General features: G+C 42.0%; 2 protein-coding genes across 3 annotated transcripts in view; one reads left to right on the forward strand and one right to left on the reverse strand.

Annotated features, from left to right (window-relative positions):
* The window catches only part of TP53BP2 (tumor protein p53 binding protein 2), a 144,978-nt gene extending 136,163 nt beyond the window's left edge, over window positions 1–8,815 (reverse strand). Inside the window, exons 1-2 of one of the 2 annotated variants that reach the window (XM_081039072.1) lie at window positions 8,515–8,815; window positions 6,110–6,225 (exon numbers count right to left, since the gene is read on the reverse strand). The gene's annotated coding sequence lies outside the window, so the exon portion shown is untranslated. The remainder of the gene's footprint in view (window positions 1–6,109; window positions 6,226–8,514) is intronic. The other variant, XM_081039073.1, reaches the window with a different exon arrangement.
* Window positions 8,785–17,302, forward strand: DEGS1 (delta 4-desaturase, sphingolipid 1). The gene is made up of 3 exons (XM_081039079.1): window positions 8,785–9,083; window positions 13,593–14,335; window positions 16,567–17,302. The coding sequence occupies exons 1-3, from the start codon at window positions 9,002–9,004 to the stop codon at window positions 16,711–16,713; spliced, it is 972 nt and encodes a 323-aa protein (XP_080895205.1). The 5' UTR covers window positions 8,785–9,001; the 3' UTR covers window positions 16,714–17,302.
* The last annotated feature ends 4,192 nt before the right edge of the window (window positions 17,303–21,494 follow it).

Genomic DNA, 21,494 nt, shown 5'->3' on the forward strand with positions numbered 1-21,494 from the left:
AGTTACCCTGGGCATACGGGTAGACAACACTTCGAAGGCTTCTAGAAGCTGGGCTTGGAGGAGGCAACTTTTGTCCTAAAGTTTTTTGGCAATGAAGTTACCCTGGGCATACGGGTAGACAACATTTCGAAGGCTTCTAGAACCTATCATCTTAAGTAGGAGGCAGTCCTAGCAGTAGATGTGGCCTGAGGCCACTTCACACAGGTCCATAGTACTGCCAATCAGTACAAAAGGAGTGGCCTCTGATTCTTTGGCCTTGCCAGGGAAGAAGACTTGTTCTCTGTTCAAAAGTCCTTCCTGCTCCTAAACTAAATATGCCAAATTTTAATGAAATAAAATCATACAAGTCAATTTCACCTGTGTGATAGGAAATTGCTGAAAAAAATTCCCAGACGAAGAGCAACCTCTTTGGTACACGTTTTACCCACTTTGTCTACAATTTAGATGTCCAGAGAAGAGGTCACAGGTGACATTCTGCTGAAGGGTCAGGGTGACAGCAGTCAGTGGTGCCTGTTATCCCAACACCATCCCTTCACTCTAGTCATCCAGGAATCACAGAAACAGAAAAATAAAGGCTGCTAATGTTGTCTCCCAGTCTTCAGAAGGTAGAAAGCTTCATTTCTATATCGTTCAGGTGGCTTAGTTGTCACCTAATAAATTCACATGGTTAGGAAACCAAGGATCTTTCCCAATGTTACTGCTTTTCTTTAAATGACGTCTTTATCCTTTATGAATTTTCCTGTGTTAATTCTTGAAACAACTCTTAAAGATGACTCTTCTGTCCAGAAAAAATGTCTCAACTTGCTTGTATATATTCCTTTTTGGTTTTGGTGAGTCATTTCCTCAAAGCAAAATTATAAAAGTTGTGAGGAGAATAAAACGAGTGGTGGATGTTTAGGCAAAAAAAAAGTATAAATTATGACTGGAAAGGAAATACAAACCAAAGATAAACTTCCCAAAATTCAATAAATTCTTTTCATACAATTCCAATCGACTAAATAGTTTTCAATTTTCTCAATTTTCCCATTTTCTGTAAATTCTCTTTTACCCTTTTTCTTTGGATTACACAAAAGTCAGTTTCCTATCAGAATCTGAAGCAGCAGTGTAAATAATAAAATTGGCTCCAGCGATGCAAAACCTAAGGTGTGCCCTTCTGCCTTAAGACTAAGGGAAAACCTCTGTCTTCTCAAAGCCAAGTAAAAGAAGAATATTTGGTGGGGAGAGGAAAGAAGGAAGGGCTGAAAATGCTTACTCTTCCTTTGGAGGGTTGGAGCAAGCTTATAAGAAAGTGCTTTAGCTCTTCACATAGCCAATTTCTAGAACCCCAGGTGCTGCCATCACAGCTCCCCTCCGTTCCCACAGCAGCTGTGAAATGCGGTTTGTGTCATCCTTGTAAGAGGACAATAAAGGAATGAATGTCAAGGGGTAAACACAGTACGCAGCACATAGTAAGCCCAGGTAATAATAAATAGTAGTGATGTATGGAGACATAGATATGGCACTAAGGCAATAAACAGATACAGATTATATGTATATGATGCGTTGACTGCGTGTTTTCTTAAAGCTTGTGTCTGCTTTAAATACACACACACACACACACAAATTGGTTTTCGTGCTTTAAATGTTTCTGTACTTCATATATATAAAATTTCTTTTTAAGCACAGAAACAAATTTGTCTACTCTTACAGGTTTTCTAGTTTCCTGGAGAAATTTATTTTCAATCAATCTTAGTTTTGGCATCTCTCAGAATCCTAGAACAAAAGGAGACCTTGGCGATGAGGTAACACCTTTTTCCTCACCGGAATACTTGTGGTTTGCACAGCCCGCACGCCTTGATAATGACAACTCCGAGTCACTTAAACCTCTCTCCTAAGGGTCGCGGGACTTTTGGCGCTACGCCACACTGCCTCCCTGAGAGTCACAGGGGAGACACAGCCTTGAACTGCTCACTCTTCTCCACCTTGGGCTCAGAGGTCTGATGGAAGGGGGCCTTGGGCTGCACCTGCTAGTCTGAAGAGAGGGGCCTCTTCAGCACTCCTTGCGCCTTAACACATATGTAAGTTCAAGCATGTTTAGTTGTGAGTTCAAGGCCCTCCCCCCTGAAAGGATCCCCAAGCAATCCCGTTGAATCTGTAGATCAATTTGAAAGTATTTCCATCTTACAATATTCAATCTTTCAGTCCTTGAATGTAGAATGTCTTCCCACTTATTTAAGGTCTTGAATTTCTTTCAACAATATTTTATAGTTTTCAGAGTATAAGTTTTCACACTTCTTTTATTAACTTAATTCTAAGCATTTTATTCTTTTTGGTGCTACCGTATATGAAACTGTTACTTAATTTTCAGATTGTTCATTGCTAGGATAGAAACGCAAGCGATTTTTTTCCCCATTGATCCTGACTCTTGCAGCCTTGCTAAACTCAATTTATTTGTTCTCATAGGAGTTTATTTTTTTAGTGGATTCTTTAGGATTTTTGATATACAAGATTGTGTCATCTGCGAGTGAGATAATTTTACCTTTTCCTCATCGATCTGGATGCCTTTTATTTCATTTGCTTACCTAATTGCCCTGGTTAAGTCCTCCTAACATTCATATGAATTCTCAAGGGAACCCTAATAGCCAAAATCAATCCTGCAAAAGAAGAACAAAGCTGGAATACTCACACTTCCTGATTTCAAATCTTACTACAAAGCTACAGTAATCAAAACAGTGAGGTATTGGTATAAAGACAGACACATAGACTAATGAAATACAACAGAAAGTCCAGATATAAACCCTTGCAAAATGGGCAATGATTCTTGACAAGGGTGCAAAGAGCCTTCAATGAGGAAAACAGAGTCTTTTCAACAAATGGTCCTAGGAAATTGTATATCCACATGAAAAAGAACAAAATTGGACCCTTACCTAAGACTATATACAAAAATGAACTCAAAATAGATCCATGACATAAATATAAGACCTAAAACTATAAAACTCTTAGGAGAAAACATAAGGCAAAATCTTCATGACTTTAGACTTGGAAATGATTTCTTGGAAACGACACCAAATGCACAAGTACCAAAAGAAAAAAACATACAAATTGGACTTTATAAAAATTAAAAAATTTTGTGGCTCAAAAGACATTATCAACAGAGTTAAAAAGGCCACCCACAGAATGGGAGTAAATATTTGCAAATCATGTATCTTCTAAAGGATTAATATCCAGAACGTATAAGAATTTCCCAAATTTCTTTCTTTTTTTGACTTTTAATTTCTTTCCATTGTGGTCAGAATAGAAAAAATATTTCACATGACTGCAATCCTTGTAAGTTTTCTGAAGTTTGTTTTATGGCCTAAAATCTGGTATATTCTAGACAATGTTCCATGTGCACCCGAGAAGAAATGTGTATTGTGCTGTTTTTGTGTAGAGTGTTCTATTGATATTTTGTTAGGTCTAATGGGTTTATAGTGTTTTCAAGCCTTCTATTCCCTTGTGGATCATCTCTGTACTTGTTGTATTCATTAGTAGAAGTGGGGTATTGATGTCTCCAGCTATTACTGTTGAATTGTCTACTTGTCCCTTCAATTCTATCAGTTGTGCTTCATGTGTTTTGGGGTTCTGTTCTTAGGTGCATATCCTAATGGATTAACCCCTTTATCATACCTAGTAACATTTTCTGTTTGTTTGTTTTAAAGTCTATTGTGTCTGATATTAATAAAACTACTCCAGGGCCGGCCCGGTGGCTCAGGCTGTTGGAACTCCGTGCTCCTAACTCTGAAGGCTGCCGGTTGGATTCCCACACGGGCCAGTGGGCTCTCAACCACAAGGTTGCCAGTTCAATTGCTCGACTCCCGCAAGGGATGGTGGGCAGCGCCCCCTGCAACTAAGATTAAACATGGCACCTTGAGCTGAGCTGCCTCCCAGAAGGCTCAGTTGGTTGGAGCGCAGGCTCTCAACCACAAGGTTGCCGGTTCGACTCCCGCAAGGGACGGTGGGCTGTGCCCCCTGCAACTAGCAACGGCAACTAGACCTGGAGCTGAGCTGCGCCCTCCACAAACTAAGATTGAAAGGACAAGTTGAAAGCTGAATGGTACCCTCCACAACTAAGATTGAAAGGACAACTTGACTTGGAAAAAAGTCCTGGAAGTACACACTGTTCCCCAGTAAAGTCCTGTTCCCCTTCCCCAATCAATCAATCAATCAATCAATCAATAAAATAAAACTACTCCAGCTTTCTTATTGCCACTGTTTACATGACATATCTTTTCCCATTCTTTTATTTTCAACTTATTTGTATTTCTGAATCTGAAGTGTGTCTGAAGTCACCACATAGTTGCATCTTACTTTTTAAAAATCTAGTCTGTCAATCTGCCTTTTGATTGAATTGTTAATTCATTCACATTTAATGTTATTTCTGATCTAGTTACATTTACATTTGCTATTTTATTTTTGTTTTCTGTATGTCTCTGGTCTTTTTATGCCCTCTAATCCTTTCCTATTGCTTTCTTTTTCATTAAGTGAATATTTTCTTGTGTAACATTTTAACTCCTTTATTTTTTTTCATTTTATGTTTTTGTTACGTTCACAGTGGTTGCTCTAGGGCTTACCATATACATATTAACTTAGAATATTTCAAGTTTATTCTAATTCTAGTTTTATTTTCTTTTCCTCTGTTTTGTGCTATTATTGTTAAATATATTACATCTATATATGTTACAAATCCAAAATCACTATTATGACTCCTATTTTATGTAATTTTATGCCTGGTAAAGAAACTGAAAGAAAAGAAAGCATATGCAGAGTTTGTTATACTGTCTTATTTAACATTTGTAGTTCTCTTAATTTGTTTCTGTAGATTTGAGTTACCATCTGGTGTCATTCCCTTACTCCAAGGCAGCTTTGCTCCCATCACGTCTTTTATGCTGTTACTGTCGAACATTTTACATTTCTACATGCTGTTGTCCCAACAATACAAGTTCTTATCACAAGGAAAAAAATTCTGTAACTATGTATGTGACAGATATTAACTAGACTTATTTTGCAATGTATACAAATCAGGTTGTACACCTGAAACTAATATATGTATGTCAATTATACTTCAATAAAAAAACACAAAAGATTTTTGTACATTGATTTTTCATTTAGCACCCTTGCTAAATTCTCTTATTTTATTCTAATAATTTGATTGGTTTTCCTATAGATATTGCCATTCGATACTGAATTGTATCAAACTTATTTCTGCTTCATTTGAGATGATCATATAATTTCCTCCTTTAACCTGCTTTTCTACCAATCTTGCATTCCAGTTAAGTTGAGTGGCAGCCAGGAAAAGGGCATCATTTCCTAGCTTTCATGGTATAAACAGAGAGACTAAAATCTCACAGCAAGGCCCCAGTTTCCACAAGATACTTAGAAAGATTAGATTAGATTAGATTAGACATTTAAGGGAAGTGTCCAAATTGATGGGCCTGAGGACAAACCCACAGAATCCTGTACAACCAACCCCTCAGGGATGAGGAAATCAGCTGAGAGACACCACCATCCCTTCAAAGAAGTGAAGTCCAGAAGCCTGGAGGAGGCTGCGGCTGGAAGAAACTTGGAGTTCAGGGGACATGATGCCCTCAAACTGGGCCACAACAGATAGATTGAATGAGACCAGCAGAGCAGACAACAGGACAGGCAAGGTACAGCGCTGCCCTCACCACACTGTCGGCCTTAATTATAGACGAATGCGGAAGCTGTTCTGTTAATTTATATGTGCTGGTTTTCTAATTAAACAACACATTCTAAAATAAGGAAGAAAAGATATTTATTGGCAATTAACTCCTGACTGGAAGAGCTGTTTTTTATTTGGTGTTAAGGACTAGATGACATAAAAGTTGTTATTATTATGATTAAGGTTCATTGGAAGTGAATAAAGAATGCCTTCTGTAATTACTCTTCTACGAATTGAAGTTAGTAAACGCACCCACGGGCTGCATTTTCAATACCATTATTAGATCTCAACTGTATCATTACCAAAATAGCCTTAAAAATGAATTTCCCATTCAAAATTGAAACAAATGGAAAATGAAAAAAATCTACATGGAAGGACACCTTGATTTCAAAAGTGTAATGTGAAAATTACCTTGCCTGAAATTTCCTAATGTCATCAGGAACTACTGGAACTCACCACAGCTTTTCACAGCAGACTGGATAGAGTCTTTCTAGAAGAACTGGTATGATTGCCTGAAGACAAATCACCTGGCAAGAGCAAGAAACGATATGAAAGTCAGATAACACATTAAGAACTTTTAAAAGTCCAAACCAAAGAAACATGCCTATGTGTAATTAAAATATTTGTCAATCCCCACAACAATGCTAGAGCCAAATTCTTTTCCTCTTTTTAGAATGTCAAAATCCACATTCCATTCAAATGTAAAAGGTAAAAAAAAAAAAGGGGGTGGGGGTTTAATGAAAACATTCCCTCCCAACTTTTTCCCTTAGACTCCCATTTACTCTCCTACAATATAATCATTTCATGGGAGTCTTTCTAAATATGTTTTATGTATATCCAAGGAAACATATATGTGTATTACACATACACTCTCCCCGCCCCCCATACCTGGTGTTTTGCATTTAATAGCACAACTTGGAGATGAATTCGTATTAACACATTAAGAACTTCCTCATTCGATAGATGAATGGATAAAGAAGTTGTGGTACATATACACAATGGAATACTATTCGGCGTTAAGGAAAGACGATACAGGAGCATTTGTGACAACATGGATGGATCTTGAGAGTATAATGCTAAGTGAAATAAGTCAGACAGAAAAAGCAGAGAACCCTATGATTTCACTGATATGTGGTATATAAACCAAAAAGAACAAGACAAACAAATGAGAAACAAAAACTCATAGACACAGACAATAATTTAGTGGTTACCAGAGGGTAAGGGGGGTGGGGGTTGATTGATGAGGGTAAGGGGGATCAAATATATGGTGATGGAAGGAGAACTGACTCTGGGTGGTGAACACACAATGGGATTTATAGACGATGTAATACAGAATTGTACACCTGAAATCTATGTAACTTTACTAACACATGTCACCCCAATAAATTTAATTTAAAAAAAAAACATTAAAAAAAAAAAAGAACTTCCTCATTCTTTTGACTGATGGTATAGTATAACACTGTATGGTTCATTGCCTATACAGTTGGGCCCTTCACATCCATGGGGTCTGCCTCTGTGGTTTCAACCAACGGAAGATTTAAAATATTTGGAAAAAAATTATCTTGTTGCACAATTTTATGCACATGCATAGTACATGACGTGGGCTATGTCGTTAGACCTACGTCTGTACTAAACATATACAGACTTACATTTCTTGTCATGATTCCCTAAACAATACAGCATAACAAATATTTACATAGCATTGTATTAGATATTATAAGCAATCTAGAGATGAGTTCGTGTATATGGGAGGATGTGTGCAGGTGACATGCACGCTGTACCATTGTATGTAAGGGACCTGAGTCTCCAGCATCCACGGGGGTCTGCCACCGATCACCCACGGATACTGAGGGACAACTGGACCATAGTATTGGTTCGTGTTTAGGTTAGTGAGCTCTCCCCCCATGACTCTCTAAAAGATACGGACTTAAAAAAAAAAAACTACAAGCACCGCATAATACTATTATCACACTGAAGCGATTAATAATTTAATATTGCCACAGATCCGAACGATATTGAAATGATCTATCAATTTTTTTTTTTAAAACGTGGATCATCTGACTCAGAATCAAAATAAGGTCAACACATCGCAATGGGGTGGCATATCGATGAAGCCCCTTTTCATCTCTAGGGTTCCCCCTTTTTTCCCCCTGGCTCTCAAAGAACTTAGTTTCCCCGTCAGGATCTTGCCGATTGCATCAGTTTACCATTCTGCGCTGCCCTGTTTTCTATCCAGTAGCAGTGGGATGTAGGCGCTGGATGAGATGTGTGTGTGTGTGCGCTTTCATCGGGCACACAGACCACGTCTGGCTTTCTTCCTTTTTGTCCACGTTTCTTTCTTTTTTTTTTTTTTAATTAATTTTATTGGGGTGACCATTGTTAGTAAATTTACATAGATTTCAGGTGTACAATTCTGTATTACATCGTCTATAAATCCCATTGGGTGTTCACCACCCAGAGTCAGTTCTCCTTCCATCACCACATAGTTGACGTTTCTTCCTTAACGGGGAAGTGGTGACCAATTTGGAAACAACATGTCGTCTTTGAGGAAGAGGCTGTGGTTCCGAGGCCTCTGTGACAGACGTAAGGGGGGTGAGCGTCTCGGAAGACACGTGGAGCCCCCAGAGTCGTTCAGGCAAGAGGCACCCCTCGCCGCGTTTCCCTCTCCCCGACAGCGTTTCCCTTGTTCTCCAACAGTTGTCACGGCCACACACCCCGCATATCCGGCTGCGGCAGTATTTCCAGGAGGCAGCCACCATCATGGCTCAGGGAACTCTGTGCTTTTCACAAGTACACGTGGGCCGGCGGCCACTTACTAATCACCGGGGATCCTCGTGACCGAGCGCCAGCCTTCCCGGAAGCGCGAAAGCGGAGCCTCGTCTAACGTGGGCCCTTTCCTTCCTCTTTCACCTTTTCCCGGGCTCGGGTGCGGGCACCGGCAGGCCGGGCCACAGGGAGCCGGGACGCGCAGGACGCGGCTGCCCAGCCGGTGGCCTCGTCGCCGAACTCAGACCCCCGCGTCGCCCCGCTGCGGCGCCCCAGCGGCGGGCGGGGACCCGGGAGCGCCGCGCACCACCGCCCGGCCGCCGCCCGCAGGGTCACGCACCTCGCGGGCCGGCTGGGGGCGGGGCGGGGCGGGGCCGGGCCGGGGCGGGGCCTGGAGACTCCGCCCCCACGCCGTCAGCCCCTCCACTCCGCCTGCCGCCGGCTGACCAGAGCCGCGCCGCCGCCGCCGCCGCCTCGGAGGACGCGGGCCGGGAGCGAGAGCCAGGAGCGGGTCTGCCAGCCGCCGCCGCCGCCGCCATGGGGAGCCGCGTGTCGCGGGAGGACTTCGAGTGGGTGTACACCGACCAGCCCCACGCCGATCGGCGCCGGGAGATCCTGGGTGAGGTCCGGCGCCGTGCCCCGTTATGTGCGTGCGCGGCCTCCCGCCGCCGGGGCGCGCTCTCCCCGTGCGGGCCCTGCGCGCCCGTGGGAGCCCCAGGCCCGTTACGAGCGGGCCCTTTCCGCGTCCCCCCGCCTCCCGGCTGCCCCGGAGAGGCCGGCGAGGCCCCGGGCCTGAGCTGCTGAGCTCGGCAACCCTGGGCGTGGGTCTGGGGGGGGGAAGGGAGGGTCCCCGCGCGCCCGCTCCGCCGCGCGGCTCTGGCCCGTCCTCCGGGAGGCGCAGGCGTCCGGTGGGGGCGAGGGTTTGCGGAGAGCCCGATCCCCTCGCTAGGCCACCGTTGGGTGGATCCTGTCGCTTGGAGATCCCCGTGCCCCCCCGGGGGGCGCTGTGTCCTCCTCCTCCTCCCTCTCTCCCCTCGTGGGCCCGGGCCGAGCCGGACTGCGGGCGCGTGCGAGGCGAGGCGTGGTCCTGCAGCATCGGAGCTCGCGCCAGCGGGGCTCACGCTGGCAGATGCCGCCCTGCTCTCGGGCCAGCGCGGCCGCCGCCGCGGCCCTGGGTCACCCCTGGGATCCCTGGCACCTCTCGGGTGGGACTAGTCCCGCCGTGCACACGCGGGTTGTCTCATTGATCCGCACAAGCCGGGGACGCGGGGACGGGCGAGTCAGACGTAGTTTTCATCCACCCCGGTTTTGTGGATGAAAAGACTGAAGTATGGAAGTGTTGCCAAGATCAGCCTGCTGGTCCCCTGGCTGCTAATGTGGGGTCCTTTGCACCAGGCTAACTAGGCCGTGGTCAACTCTCCAGAGGTGCAACGCACTCAGCTATTTGGAGCTGCTGTGTCCTACAGAGAATGGGCTTCTCTCTCCCAGGTTACTCTTAATGATACGGTAGGCATTGCGTTGTGTGCTTTACAAACATTACCCAATTTAATCCTCCCAACAACTAGGTCGATGTTATCGCTGTTTTAAAAAAATGAGCTAAGAGTTAATAAGTAAATGTTAGAGGAGGATTCTAGTTTGCATTAGATTACCTCCAAAGCACATGCTTTGAACCTCTGCTATTGCTCCAAAAGTCAGGAAACGAATTGGTGGTAAGTTGGAGAGGAATTCTTTCTCATACACAGTATGTTCCTAGCTTTTCTTCTCAGCATCCACTTGCCCAGTGAAAACAAAAAGCAAGCCCCTGATTTTTGCTGGAGGGATCTAAAGTGAGAAATTTCATGTTTTTATAAAAAAGGGTTAGTGGAGCCCGTTGAAATGGATTTTTAAAAAGTGAATTGGAATTGGGAGCTTGAACCTTTACAGTTGCTATTAAGCATAGCCCTTTAAGAGACTTTGGTTCTTGGATGCTTTCTATTTTTAATTAAAAGGTGTATTTTGCAAATCACACAGAAGAGATAGCATGTTGTACCTATCCCTGATAACATGTTGCATATGAATAATCAGGTGTCCACCTATAAAAACGAACTCCTGAATGCTGGATCTTAGCTATCTAATATTCAGAGAATCGTGGAGGAAAAAGGTGCTCATTGGTGCTTATTTCAACACGGAGCTTTTATTCCCCCCACAAACTTATCATGGAACCATTTCAGTTGAAAAGTTCCAAGGACTCCATATTTTTCAATGAAAATATAATTATTTTCCCAGGTGTAAATACTGCTCAGTGTTCCATTGCAGGGGTGGAGATAGAGTATCAGGAAAGAGAAGAATCTGGAGATTTGTTTAAATTATATGTAAATGATAAGAGGTGTTTCTGAAATTTGTCAGGTTTATAGGGGAGAGAGTCATGAGAAAGCATCAATATGTTGTTTAACAACCAACACCTGTACATTAAATTTAGCGTTATATTAAAAGGCATCCATTTGAAATTAATGAAGGCTTGGGATTAGACCATTATTTGTGAGTCAAATAATAAATCACAAGCAATGTTCCTTATACTGCTATACTTCCACAGGGAAATAGTATTTTTAACAGCTTTATTAAGATATAATTCACAAACTACAAAATCCACCTATTTAAAGTGTACCATTCAGTGTTTTTTTAGTGTATTCACAGAGTTGTGTAACTATCACTACAATCTAATTTTTAGAACATTTTGTCACTCCCAAAAGGAAACCCTATACTTTCAGCAGTCCCATGTTCCCCGTTCCCACCTCCCAGTCCCAGGCAACCACTAATCTACTTTCTACTTCTATAGATTTGCCTATTCTGGATATTTCTTACAAATGAAATCGTACAATACTTGGTGTTTTGTGACTGACGTCTTTCATTTAGCCTGTTTTCAAGGTTCATCCATACTGTAGTTTCTATCAGTCCTCCATTCTGTTTTGTGGCCGAATAATATTCCACTGTACGGACAAGCCATATTTCATTTATCCATTCATCATGTGGTAGGCTTTTGGGTTGTTTTGGGTTGCTTTTGACTATTATGAACAATGCTGCTGTGACAAATCACATACAAGGTATTGTATGGCTGTACGTTTTCATTTCTCTTGGGTTAGCTACCGAGGAGTGGAACTGCTGGGTCCTTACTAACTCGATGCTTGACATTTTGAGGAACTGCCAAACTGTTTTCTAAACCAGCTGCACCATTTCACATGGTCACCAGCATTGTGTATGTTTCTCCACGTCCTCGTTATTACTTGTCTTTTTTATTACAGCCATTCTACTAGTGGGTGTGAAGTGGTATTGCATTGTGGTTTCAATTTACATTTTCCTAATGACTACCGTGTTTCCCCGAAAATTTATAGCTAGACAATCAGCTCTAATGCGTCTTTTGGAGCAAAAATTAATATAAGACGTGTTCTTATTTTACTATAAGATCGGGTATAATACCAGGTCTTACATTAATTTTTGCTCCAAAAGACACATTAGAGCTGATTGTCCGGCTAGGTCTTATTTTCCGGGAAACATGGTAATAATGTTGAATATTTCATGTGCTTATTGGCCATCTGTATAGCTGCTTTGGAGAAATGTCTATTCAGATTCTTTGCAACTGGATTATTAATTGTAAGAGTTTGAGTTCTTTATGTATTCCAGAAACAAGTCACTTCTGAGATATATGATTTGCAAACACTTCTTCCCATTCTGTGGGTTGTCTTTTCACTTTCTTCATGGTATCATTCACAACATAAAAATTTTTATTTATTTTTTTGGTCCTTATGCTTTTGGTATAGTACCTAAGAAACCCCATAAATATTACAAAGATTTACTTCCGTTGTGAGTTTTATAGTTTTCTTGTATCATATTTAGGCTTATGATCCATTTTGAGTTAATTTTTTGTGTACGGTGTCAGAAAGGTCCAATTTTCTTTTTTTTGCATGTGGATAACAAGTTGTTTCAGCACTATTTTTTGAAAAGACTATTTTTCCCCCCACTTAATTATATTGGCACTCTTGTAGTATTGATTTTTATCTATTACAGCTTTGCAAAATTGTGGTACAGAATTACTTGGAGCAAGTTGATTTGTCTGTCTGAAAGAACTGTGCATATGCATAAGTTTCATGATTTTAGAGTACCTGCAAATCGTGTAATATCTTCTATCCTTTGTCAGATATGTCAGTTTAATCAAGTTTTATGTAATGTAAAAATGCTGGAGCACTTTCTAAACAGAAGTAACATGTTTTAAATCAAAAGAATTATTACTTACCCACCAATAAACTGAAGTTATTGTATCGTTGGAAAATTGCTCCTAAAATGCTTATATTTTAATGAATGCCTTATTTCAACCTTTCATTTACATCAGGAAAATTAGTCTTACTCTAATTCACTTTTAGGCGCGTAGGATTACTTTTTTTGGTCTATTGCCTATAAAATTATTAATATTGGACAAAATGAACTAATACAAAGATTAGAGGTTAGGAAGTGGAGACAGGAAAAGGGAAAGGAAAGAATCCTTGAACTAACCCTACCCTAATTTCCTTTATATATAAAACTGGATTTAAGTCACTTCCTGTTTTACAGTTTAAGCTTTTATTTAATTCTTCGTTTCACATTTAGAGAAGAGACTGAAGCTGCTCTTTTCCTTTCTTTATCTTTTCAAGAACATTCTGAATGACCTGTCCTACTGCAGAATTTTGGCCTTCCTGGACCAACATACTTGAGAACACATATGTAAAACCAAAGACATTCATTATCTCTGGGATGGTAGGATCCACAGAAGAATCTGTCTTTGCTCTTAGGGGACACTTGCCTAAGTGTGTGACATATTCTGTCAAATACATACAATGGATTTACTGCACTTTTACTATCTCTTACCTTGGAGAGTCTACATTTTGAGACTAATTTTTCTTCCATAAATTCTCAATTTGTTGTGACATCGTATTTTAATAACCTTATTAGAATGTACTCTTTCCTGAGGAGATGAAGTCTTTAATAGAGGGCATATAATGGTTTGGAAAACGAAAAAAATAATGTGTTAATTTAATTGGCGTTGATTTAATTATGATTGTAGAACCACTATGTAGTTTTCTCGGTTCCTGATTTTTTTGTTTTTTGTTTTTCTTTACAGCAAAGTATCCAGAGATAAAATCCTTGATGAAACCAGATCCCAACTTGATATGGATTGTCATTATGATGGTTCTCACACAGTTGCTTGCATTTTACTTAGTAAAGGATTTGGACTGGAAATGGGTCATATTTTGGGCGTATGCCTTTGGCAGCTGTATTAACCATTCCATGACTCTGGCTATTCACGAAGTTTCCCACAATAGTGCCTTCGGCCACTCCAAAGCCATGTGGAATCGCTGGTTTGGAATGTTTGCTAATCTTCCTATTGGTGTTCCCTATTCAATTTCCTTTAAGAGGTACCATATGGATCATCATCGCTACCTTGGAGGTGACGGCATCGATGTGGATATTCCGACTGATTTTGAAGGCTGGTTCTTCTGTACTACTTCCAGAAAGTTTATATGGGTTGTTCTTCAGCCTCTCTTTTATGCTTTTCGACCTCTGTTCATTAACCCCAAACCAATTACTTACCTGGAAATTATCAATACTGTGGTCCAGTTGATGTTTGATGTTGTAATCTACTATGTTTTGGGAATTAAATCTTTAGTCTACATGTTGGCAGCATCCTTACTTGGTCTAGGTTTGCACCCGATTTCTGGACATTTTATAGCTGAACATTACATGTTCTTAAAGGGACATGAAACTTACTCGTATTATGGACCTCTGAATTGGCTCACCTTCAACGTGGGGTACCATAATGAGCACCACGACTTCCCCAACATTCCCGGAAAAAACCTTCCTCTGGTAAGTAAAGGACTTGATATATATATATTTTTTTTTAGAGTCTTTTTTTTTTTTTAATTTATTGGGGTGACAATTGTTAGTGAAATTACATAGATTTCAGGTGTACAATTCTGTATTACATCACCTGTAAATCAATCCCATTGTGTGTTCACCACCCAGAGTCAGTTCTCCTTCCATCACCATATATTTGATTGATACATATTCTAATTTCTGATGCTTCTAATGATCAAAGTTAATCTCGACTTGCTCATTTTAAAAGGAATCTAGTATATTTTGTAGGCTGTTCATAAAAAAAAAAACAAAACACACACACACACACACAAAAACACATGAGTGTAAGTCTTGAGTCTACCAGCCTAATTTTACAGAGTTTACTCTCCTGGGTCCCTAAGCCTAGTGATCTCCCTGAGGGTTCAGAACTGTTGAGGAGTCTGCGAAGTCGGCTGACTTGTCAGGTAATTCAGAAATGGAAAATGAAAGTGCTGTGTGAAGGAAGCAGAAGTTCACATAAGCTCCTGCACTGTTGAGCTGCATAGGCTTTACTAAGATTGTGGTGTTGCTTTGTTGTGGAAGTCAGATGCTGACATAACTGATCTGCAAAATAAATGAATTCAGTTTCCGTACTGTCAACTTTCTGCAGGCAGGGACCATCTGTTTTCCTCACAGTAGACTTTTAGTGTATTGTTTGTGGAGTAAATGAAAGAAATTCTGACCCTCATCCTTTCATCCCCTTCAAAAGGACCACTTTCCTAACCAGTTAGTTATCTGTCTGATAAATTCTCTTATTAGACTTCCCCTCCTCAAAATGGGTATTTTTACAGTTCTATTATCAAAAATGTTTCCATAATTCTAAAAAAGTATGTATGTATGAAATGTTAGTTTTCCTTGATTTTTTTTAAGTTATAAAGGAATCATACACATTTTATGTATTTTTTTTAAAAGAGGTTACAGAGAAAGCTGGTTGCCCTATGAACAAAAGAATCTTTTTCACAATCTGTTTTCCTCAATAGTCATATTGCAATAGTTACATTGCATCTGACTATCACATAGTTAATAGGTTTTTTAAACAGCTTTATTGAGATACAACTCCTTGATGTGTATTCCTTGATAGGAAAAGCAGGAAAAAGGACTAGAGAGGTCTGAGGTTGTTTGCTGGTTTGGCTAAGGAGTAAGAAGACAGTATGAAATGGAGCGGGAAATGAAGATTTGACTCAAAATGTTTTTATTCAGGGTCTAAACTGGTCCTGTCATTTTCCTTTTTCAGAAGGATGGTGTCTCCTGGTCTAGTTGTTAACATAAATTGGTTGCCACTGGCTTTGACTTAAATTCAGTGTGGGTTGGGGTGCAGATTTGTATGTGTGTGGTTTGTAGGTCATCCTTACTCATGAAAGAATTTTAGGATGTTTTGAAGGATGGTGATCAAATGTGTTACATCACTCTGTTTTTCTGCCTGAGAACATGCATGAGGAAATCTCTGGCTTAATTGTTCCTTGAGAGTGCTATGTTCATCTGCTTCTCTACAACCAGAAAATAGCATGACATTTCGCAAACTGAAGGATGAATTTAAATGTCAACATTCTTTGTTTTTGTTGCTGTCTCTTTTCACCATCTCGGATTCTGTCTTTTGTTTTCCTTTGGGATTTATGAGAATCGTTTTTGTCCATTTTGATGAAGCTATAGAACCATTATTATTACTCAGCACTAATTAGTTGTGCTTCTCAGTCACACCGGTAATAGTCATTTTTAAAAGGCATTTTCCACTTGCGATGGCAGAATTGCACTTAATAGGTACTTAATTTCTAATTGGCATTTCTAATTACAATAATGTATCTGCAGGTTCCTTAATGGCGGGAGTCAGGTGTTACCTTTATATCCTACAATGCCAGCCATGCTGTATGTGCTTGAAAACTAGCAAGTTGATTGGATTGCATGTATTTGTCGTTAAAGATTCCAAGGGCCAAATTTCACAAACCAAATATGTTGTCCCTGAGAGCTTGATAGGAAAGAGTCAGTAATCCCAGGGGGTCAAGTATATTTTACTGTTGAAGTACAAACTGCTGGTTGAGAATTCCCCGAGGTTGCTTCATTTGTTTTTTTCGTTGGTTGGAGCAATTAGGAGGGAGAAAGGTCTCATGGTTTCTCTTAGTGTTTGTGTCAGACATTCGTCTGTCATCTTCAGTAGGACTTGGTCAGCCCTCATTACTCATCTTGCTGGATTTTTTCTCTTCTAGGTGAGGAAAATAGCAGCCGAGTACTATGACAACCTCCCCCACTACAATTCCTGGATAAAAGTACTGTATGATTTTGTGACGGATGATACAATCAGTCCCTACTCGAGAGTGAAGAGGCATCAAAAAGGCAAGGTGGAACTGGAGTGAATAAAAGTCATCATAGCCAAAGGAATTCCTCTGTGAAACTCACAGTAGCTGATAAGGTGGAAGTTTTGCATTATTCAACTAAGACTACCCTCATACAATTGGGAAGTATATCCCCACGGCCTCGAGAAGCTAATCTGGCTTCAGTCAGCCTGTCCATGCAGTGTTCAGTTTTACTCACAGGAAATGTGTTTCTTGTATCCGCATTGTTGAGGACGTTTTCACTGACGTCTGACATTTTGTAAGCATAGCATAGAAAAAGCTTTTACAAAGCTATTTCTCATATATTATTTTCACTAGTTTTACTTTATTAAAACAGCTAATAACCTGAGCAGTTAATCCCAATAAATAGTATTTATCACATTTTTGTACTTTACTGTCTTTATATGTTAACCAGGGTGTTGGCGTGAGCTTACTTTAAAATTTCACCAGAAAAAGAACAGAAAGGAAAAAAAAAATGCCTGGAAATCTTTCACTGCAAGCTGAATTACTCATTTTTAATTTTTACTGTTGTACATGGGACCTAAATTAGACACTGCTGAATCCTGCACAGCCTTCTTCATAAATAAAGTACTTATTGACTTGAATCGTGTCCAACATTCCACTTCCTTTTTCAGATGCACTGACTCGTATTAGAAGCAGCTCAGCTGACAGAGTTTCGTGTCATTTAATTGCAGTGGAAACTGGCTGTGGTCTGATGGTAGATAGTTGGTCTCAAGTAGCTAGTATCAGTTAGGCTGGCAGTCCTGGTGACCCGAAGTGTGTCACCTCGGTAAATTTTGTGTAATATGGTGAACTACTTTCAAAATAGTACATGGTATCAAAAGAATCAAAACAATTTGAGTCTACAAGCCCCAGCCCTCAAGTGTCCTCAATCCCCGCTATTATAAAATCCCTATTTGTATAATTCCCAGCTATCCTGGGGTTCCCCTGCTGAGGGGGAAGAGCAGAACCCTATCCTTGGAAGACCTCGAAGACCTTTGCAGCCCTGACTTCCCCCTCAAAGGACTGCGCTTTCCCCTCCTGATCTTCTTACCTGGGCAAACTCCTAGTATCTTGGAAGTACTGCTTAAAACACCATTGCTTTAACGTTTAGAGTCCACAGAACCAATTCTATAATTCAGATACACCAGGTTAGTCGGTCAAAAAGCACCTGTGAAACATTCCCGTGGATTCGATGCTAAACATTGAATAGATTGTGTGCCCTCGCCAAGCCTTCCACGGCTCTGCCTGTAGGACTCCAGCCGGTGGCTACAACTGCCAGGCAAATGCTGAAACTAACTCCTAAATCTCTCTCAGCTCAGCCCTCTCTGAATGCCACTGCCTGCTGGACGCCTAGGACAAGGATGTCATCATCCATCCCAAACCTGCTATGTCTCACCTCTTCGTGCCTGGGCAGAGGTTCCAGCCTCCGAGCAGGTCTCCTAACCTGTCTAGCTCCTATTTGTCAACTCAGTCCATTCTTGCCGCCACTGGGAGTGACTTTTCCAAAGAGAAACCTAGGAATCAAGGCAGTAGGAAGGCTGGGTCCAGAGCCTTTAAAGCCCAAGGACAGGTCCCGAGAAGTCTTTTGGTGGCTCTATGTGCATTCTCCCTTCTGCCTACATCTCCTTCCCATTCCTGGTCTGGTGACCTTCTTTGAGCCTTCTGTGGTCCATCCCCACACCCCAGGTCAAGTGCCACTTTTTTGGATTCCCGGGCCAGTGATTCCCTCATTCGTGGCCCCACGTATTACTTGGAAGTATACACAGTTTGTTTCCCTCTGAGACTACCTGCTTAAGGGCAGAAAGATCTTTTCTTTCTCCGTTCTCCAAACCTGGCAAAGTCAGTGCTTGGCTTGAAGTGAGTGCTTAATGGAAAGAGACCGACAGAGACAGTCCTTAAACTTGAGAAGCTTTTCGTCTAAAATAGAAACAAAGTAAAAGATGGAGGGCATCTGGATAACCTGTAAGTAACTGTGGTACCCTGAACACAGTGGACGTGAATCCCTACCATTCACTGAGCCCTGTACCAAGTTTTTTACATACATTATCTTAATTCTCAACACTTCTATGATATGGATTACTATTAATATCTTCATTGTGTAGCTGAGAAGACTGAGGCTTAGATTAAGTAAGTGGCCCAAGGTCACACTTAGTAACTGGCAGACAGGCTCTGAAATTTAGACTGTGACTCCAGAACCAAAACTTAACAGTGTTCCACATGGCTTGTCTAATGAGCCTAGTGCTGAAACAGGAAAGGGAAAGAAAACAGTAAAACGCAACACATTCCTATGACCTATGACCAAATATGTGTTCCTTCTGTTGCCCTGTGGACCACTTCCTATGTGCCAGCAATTCTGGCTAGATCTCTGGGGTTTTTTGACTTTTGACAATCTAAAATTCATTTTTAAAAATAAGTTCAGCTTTTTATTGAACAAGTGACAAGAAGTTTAGTCAAAATGACCAAAGCCCGTGTCATCGGATTCCTCAGATTCTTTCTTTGCTTCCACTTTGTCCCCAGCTGGGGTGGGACCTCCTGCTGAGGCAGGGCCAGCAGCCCCTGCTGCAGATGAGGCTCAGGTGACACTGTGCTGCTGTAATGAGGGCACTGGTCTTACAGCATGGCGTGACTGTCACCTTATTGTTATGCAGGATGGGGGCTGAGTAGGTGCAGGCGGGCGTGGAGACAGAGACAGCTGTCCGGTGTGGTGACCACCAGAGGAAAGGGCCTCACCCCAGCGTGGCCTCAGCTTCCTCAGAAGGACCAAGCACCTGAGCAGAAGTAGAGGAAAGGGCCACTCTGAAATTCTAATAGGAAACATGCATTGTTTAAATCGATCTCCGAATTGCATTTATTCATTCGTTGTAAGGCACTTTGCCAGGCAGTGCACTAGGCAGTGAGGACACAAAGACAAAACGTGGTCCTGATGCTCTAGCACTGGGATGAAGAAATGGAGAGAATATGCAGAAATCAGCCTGAGGGCGCATACTGGGAGCCCAGAGCCAGGGCCCAAACCCAGGCCTGTCACAGCCTGTCCTGTTCCACCAGCCCCGCTGACTAAGGACTTTCGACAAGCTAATGTATTGTTGCTTGTTGGGAAAGACTTCCAGAGGCCTTCATTGTTTGGAATGAAGTTAGGATAGTCACTTGAAATGATGTAAGGATGACCTAAGGCTGGGAAGGCCCTGACAAAAATTCCCTCAGAAATCCGAGTACACTAAACCCCTAAGAACCTCTCGGAATATCTGATTCTGAGTCAGGACAAGGACGACACTGTGTGGCTCCTGGGAAGGTGGCTAACGGGTGTGGTGACACCTAGGAAGTTTCCCAAAGTGGGGAAGGAGCGGGCTTTGGCTGTAGAGGCGTATGCGTGTCCGATCTCGTTGCAGGTCCTTTCTGGCTTGGAAAATTAATGACGAGGTAGAAGAAAATGAAGACTGGGGAACATCTGAACAAGGACAGCTTTGCTTTCTGCCAAGTAGAATCTGAACTGGCAGGTGGCTCACAAAGCCAATAATTGGACCCTCCCGAGGGGAATCTTTCAGATGCTGACAAGTAAATACATCACAGCTGTGCAGAAGGCGGCTGCTGTCACAGGCATGTGTGAATGGGCACATAAGACGGACGCAAAGGGGAGAGGACAGTGTCCTGTGGGGTTCTCAGCAACTTGGCTGCATGGGGGAGTATGAACCAAAAGGACCCCTTCCTGGATCTGGGTCACACCAGAACTTTCTCCTAAAGGTAGAACCCAAAGAAACACAAGTTGCTTTCTTACAGAATCAGGAGTGGACTGCGTGTTACTAGGCACACATTTCTGTAATCCTCGGGAAAGGAACAGCAGAGGAGCTTTGTGGGAAAGGCCTGAAGGAACTGAACTACCCTCCATGTTGGGTTCTACTTCTTGGAGACTAGCAATTGGCTTAGGCTATTATCAAAGGCTGCTGGAACAGGCCCTCCAGAAAGGTCTAGTAAGACCCACAGCAACCTTTCATTTGTCAAAAAGGGAAAGGGACAATCATTGGTCCAGTTAATGGGTTAAGCCTCAAATTTCCTATTTAATAGCTGAGGTTTCTGTTGTTGTTGTTTGCACAAGTGGGTGTCTCATTCCCTCCCCACCCTCACCAGCAACCTCCCATCTTAGCCATAACCACACATGTAGACACCTGCTTTCCCCTCCAGGCTGAGCCCAAAGCATGCTGGGAAGTGGGTTCTTTCCTGGTGGTGTCTTTAATAAAAGCGCTTGCTTGTCACCTTTGCATTTTTTGAGCAGGTGTCTGCTTCAGTGCTGACAATAAAAAAGGTGCCATTCCACCGAGCCGTGCTTCAAACTCCGCCACAACCTGCACTGGAAACGCCCGCCTGCAGGTCGGCTTCTTCCTTAGCACACGCATCCACGTCTGCTTCCCAGAGTGGGGACCACAGTACAGCACCCGGTGCAGGCTTCCTGACGCCTCGCTTTCCAGAGGGACTCAACTCCAGGCTGAACCGCAGGCTGCTTCCCGGGTCAGGAGCCTGAGAAAAGCCCTCCCCATCGCCATGCTTTCTTCAGAGACATCATCATAAATAACCGGTAGCTCACCCCACTGCACCCCACTTTGAGGACTTTTAGAGTTGAAAAGAACCACCGCAGATTTCAGTTCAAATCCTGACCACCATCCCTCAATTGTATAAAAGCATTTTCTTTATCTCCTGCTACATTCTCAAAAACAAGTAGATAAATAAAAGCAAGAGAATTCACCCAAAATCAAGTCTGAATGACAAATTCAACAAATTCCTAAAGGTTTGTTTCTTTCCCTAAGAGC

This window comes from Rhinolophus hipposideros (assembly GCF_964194185.1).
Source record: "Rhinolophus hipposideros genome assembly, chromosome: 26".
NCBI lineage: Eukaryota > Metazoa > Chordata > Mammalia > Chiroptera > Rhinolophidae > Rhinolophus > Rhinolophus hipposideros.